We start from the raw sequence: 4,938 nt of genomic DNA, 5'->3' as shown, positions 1-4,938 counted from the left end.
TTCGATCCAGAAATTTCTCTTATGGGAATTGGCCCAATAGATATGCTAGCCTATGTACAAAATTTTATATATATATATATGTCTGTGTGTGTTTATATATATATGTATATAAATATAACTAGATATCTATAGCAGAGTTGTACGTAGCAGTAAAAGAGTAGAAACAACCTAAACATCTATCAAAGGGAAACTAATTTAATTACAGTGCATCTCTATAAAGGAATATTATGCAACAATAAAAAAGAAGTTATGTATTGATTTGAAACAACTGCCAATAGATACATTTATATAAATTAAAAAAGAGCAAGGAACATAATTGTGATTATAGTTATAGTATTATTTGTATTTTTAAGGGAAAAATGTATCAGTATATTAGTGTATGTACCAGATTGGTTCACTCAACATCTGTCCTAATCACCAAATGTACTTTCCTATATTGAAGAAATTACAAAGTTAAAAATTGTGTTTCCATTATTTCCCTGTTCCTAGGATGAGATTTAGGAACCACAAACCCAGTGCATTTGTGCAAGACTTGTAGGTTAGAGCCCTGCTAAGTGGTATGGGAGACAGGATTCAAGACCTCTCTCTTGCGGGTGCGAATTCTGGCAGAGGCATTATGATTCTTGAGGTTGAAGCTATAGCAAAGTCATCCTATTTTGTAGGCAGCTTTCTAATTCTACAACTTCCACGATGCCATATATGGTCTGAATGTTTGTGTCTCCTCCACCCCCAAATTCATGTGTTGAAATCCTTTGTTTTGAAAGCCAGGCCCTAAGACCCCTACCCTCTTCCAGAGGCTCCCAAATCATTATCCTCTCTAAGCTAAAATCCAATAAATCACTACAATTAAACCTTTGAAACTTGAGTACACATGTGTTGAGCACAAAATGCTTAGATATTCAAACATACCAAGCAAGTAATCTGAGTATGAAGACAAAAGATCCACAGTGGCAAATTCTGGGATGTTAGGTAATATTCCTTGGCTAACTTTATCAGTTCTAGCATTCTTCTTTCCAATAAGTAGGTTAATTGCCAGCACAGCTTCACTGACCTAAAATTAAAAAATAATTAGAATTTATAAACGTACACTTTCTGATTCATAAATTACCCATTATGTAATGTGAAAAAGCGAATTCATAAAATAACATTCAATATATACTGGAAGAAAAAATGAAGACAACCTCAAAAACAATGTTTCCCCAACATGTAGTATATGTCATAATCAAAGAAATCATTAGTATTGACAATATAGTTAATGTATAAATCATTTTAAAAATGCTACCTCACCTAGCTATGATAAATATTTACCAAAATGTCAAATATGTACACATGTGTATCTGCCAGTAGTTTCATTAAAGCTGAAGCAAACAAAGTCTCTATCACTTGGCTGATAGAGATTAAAAACACTACACATATAAAGAGCATTTCTACTCTTCCCAAAGAAACATCATTGATCCAAATCCCAAAGAACATAAAATTTTCCTTTCTTTTGTACAAATACATTGTGTTGCCCTAACAGCTGGTAGGTGGAGGATAAAGAAACAATAAAAAGAAAGATTAAATAAAGATCACACCAACCTGTGTAGCAGCTCTTATTGCAATCCAGGCCAATGAACCATACATTTCAAATCTATTTATTATTGGTTCTTTAACAGAACTATGCCTTCTGGTAGAAACCTAAAAAACATGGCAATTTTTTTATGCTAAATATATATAAAGATATTAAAGTTTCACAATAAATTTTCTCATCTTCTAAAGATGACAATTTAGTGGAACTCTATGTAGCCATTAAAAATAATAATGTATTCCAGACAAGAAAAAGCTAAAGGAGTTTATCACCACCAAACCAGTATTATAAGAAATGTTAAAAGGACTTCTTTAAGAAGAAGGAGGAGATTAAAAAAAAGAACACAAATATGAATAACAAAGTGGCAATACCCACGTATCTGTCAATAATCACTTTAAATGTAAATAAATTAAATGCTCCAGTCAAAACTAAACATATAGCTAAACATATAAGAAAATGAGACCCATATATACGTTGCTTACAAGAGACCAATTTCAGATTGAAAGATGCAACAGACAGAAAGTAAAGTGATAGAAAAAGATATTTCATGCAAATGCAAATAAAAAAAAAACTGGGGTAGCAATACTTATATCAGACAAAACAGTTTAAAACAAAGGCTATAATAGAGGCAAAGAAGGACATTTCATAATGATGAAAGGGTCAATCTAACAAGAGGATATAACCTTTATAAACATTTATGTACTCAACATAAGAGCACCTAAATATATAAAACAAATATTTACAGATAAAAAGGGAAAGATCAACGGTAATATAGTCATAGGAGGGGACTGTAACACCCCATAGACATCAATAGATAGATCTTCCAGACAGAAAATCAACAAGAAAACAGCAGCTTTAAATGACACATTAAACTAGATGAATTTAATTAATATTTTTTTGGAACATTTCACCCCAAAGAAGCAGAATATACTTTATTTTCAATTACACATGCAACGTTTTTCAAGACAGACCATGTTAGGTCGCAAAACAAGTCTCAATAAATTTAAGATTGAAATCACATCAAGCACCTTCTCTGACCACAATGGTATGAAACTAGAAATCAATTACAAGAAAAAAACTGAAAAACACACAAACACATGGAGGCTAAATAACATGCTACTAAACAATGAATGGGTTAAAAATGAGATCAAGAAAGAAAACAAAAGGTACCTTGAGACAAACAAAAATGAAAACACAATGACCCAAAATCTATGGGACACAGTGAAAGTAGTCCTAAGAGGGAAATTCATAGTAATACAGGATGATCTCAAGAAACAAGAAAAAGCTCAAAACTCAAATAAACAATCTAATCTTACACCTAAAGGAACTAGAAAAAGAACAACTCTACTCAAAGTGAATAGAAGGAAGGAAATAATAAAGATCAGAGCAGAAATAAATGAAATAGAGTCTAAAAAAACAATACAAAAGATCGATAAAACCAAGAGGTTGTTCTTTGAAAAGATAAACAAAATTAATAAACCTTTCACCAGACTCCTAAAGTAAAAAAGTACCCAAATAAATAAAATCAGAAATGAAAGAGAAGTGACAACAGATGCCACAGAAATACAAAGAATTATAAAAAAATACTATGAGCAATTATACGCCAATAATTGGACAATCTGGAGGAAGTGAATAAATTCCTAGAAATATACAATCTTCCAAGACCGAATCAAGAAGAAACAAAATATAAACTGACTGATTAGTATTAATGAAATCGAATCAGTAATAAAAACTCCCAACAAACAAAAGTCCTGAACCAGATGGCTTCACAGGTAAATGTTACCAAACATTCAAAGAATTAACACCTATTCTTCTCAAGCTATTCCAAACAATTCAAGCGGAGAGGCTTCCAGGCTCATTTTATGAGGCCACCATTACCTTGATTCTAAAGCCAGACATTACGGAAAAAAAAAAAAAAATTTAGGCCAATATCCCAGATGAAGTTAGATGCAAAAATCCTCAATGAAGTATTAGCAAACTGACTTCAGTAATACATTAAAAAGATCTTATACCATGATCAAGTGGGATTTATTCTTGGGATGCAAGATTGGTTCAAGATCCACAAATCAATTAATGTGATACACCACATAAACAAAGTGAAGGATAAAAACCATATGATCATATCAATAGATGCAGAAAACATATTTGACAAATTCCAGCATCTAGTTATGACAAAAAAACTTTAATAAAAGAGGGAATGTATTTCAACATAATAAAGGCCATATATGAAAAACCCAAGGCTAACATCATACTCAAAAGCTGAAAGTGTTTCCTTAAGATCAGGAACGAGACATTTTCACCAATTTTATTCAGCCTAGTATTGGAAGCCCCTAGCCACAGCAAACAAGAAAAAGAAATAAGGCATCTAAACTGAAGAGGAGGAAATAAAATTGCCATTATTTACAGGTGCCATGATACTATATAGAGAGAATCCTAAAGATTCCACATACCAAAAAATTATAACTGATCAATGAATTCAGTAAAGTAGTAGGATAATATAATAATAAATATTCAGAAATCAATTACATTTCTATATACCAATGATGAAATATCAAAAAGAGAAATTAAGAAAACAATCCCATTTACAATTGCATCAAAAAGTAAATAAAATACCTAGGAATAAATTTAACCAAGAAGGTAAAAGACCTGTACTTGGAAAATTATAAGACATTTAAGAAGGAAATTGAAGAAGATACATATAATGTAAGCATATACCATGCTCATGGATAGGAAGAATTAATACTGTTAAAATGTCCACACTACCCAAAGCAATCCCAAATAGAATCAGTGTAATCTTTACCAAAATATCAATGGCATTTTCCATAAAACTAGAACAAATTATCCTAAATTTACAAGGAATGACAAAAGACTCCGATTAGCAATCTTGAGAAAGAACAAAGTTGGAGGTTTCATGTTACTTGATATAACTGTACTACAAGTGTATAGAAATCAAAGCAGCATGCTACTGGCATAAAAACAGATCAATGGAACAGAATAGAGAGCCCAGAAATATATCTTTGCCTATAGGGTCAAGTAACCTATGGCAAAGGAGGCAAGAATATACAATGGGGTAAAAACAGTCTCTTTAATAAATGATGCTGGGAAAACTGGACAGATACATGCAAAAAAAATGAAACTGGACCACCTTCATACACCTTCTTACAGAATAAACTCAAAATGGATTAAAGACTTAAATGTAAGACTGAAAACTATAAAACTCCTAGACAAAAAACATAGGCAGTAAACTTCCTGACATTACTCTTACTAATATTTTTTCTGATATATCTCCTAGAGTGAGGGAAACAAAAGAAAAAAACATATGGGACTACATCAAACTAAAAAGGTTTTGCACAGCAAAGAAAACCATCAAC

At 31.6% G+C, this 4,938-nt stretch overlaps 1 protein-coding gene across 1 annotated transcript in view; it reads right to left on the bottom strand.

Moving 5' to 3' along the window:
* The window catches only part of CFAP54 (cilia and flagella associated protein 54), a 243,160-nt gene that overhangs the window by 51,185 nt on the left and 187,037 nt on the right, over positions 1-4,938 (bottom strand). The window contains exons 59-60 of the mRNA XM_023534023.1: positions 1,579-1,677; positions 910-1,051 (exon numbers count right to left, since the gene is read on the bottom strand). Coding sequence (XP_023389791.1) covers positions 910-1,051; positions 1,579-1,677 — 241 coding nt within the window. The remainder of the gene's footprint in view (positions 1-909; positions 1,052-1,578; positions 1,678-4,938) is intronic.

Source organism: Pteropus vampyrus, unplaced genomic scaffold (assembly GCF_000151845.1).
Source record: "Pteropus vampyrus isolate Shadow unplaced genomic scaffold, Pvam_2.0 Scaffold116, whole genome shotgun sequence".
NCBI classification, from domain to species: domain Eukaryota; kingdom Metazoa; phylum Chordata; class Mammalia; order Chiroptera; family Pteropodidae; genus Pteropus; species Pteropus vampyrus.
The sequence above is the reverse complement of the archived record's forward strand: the minus strand, read 5'-3'. Positions and strand labels throughout refer to the sequence as shown.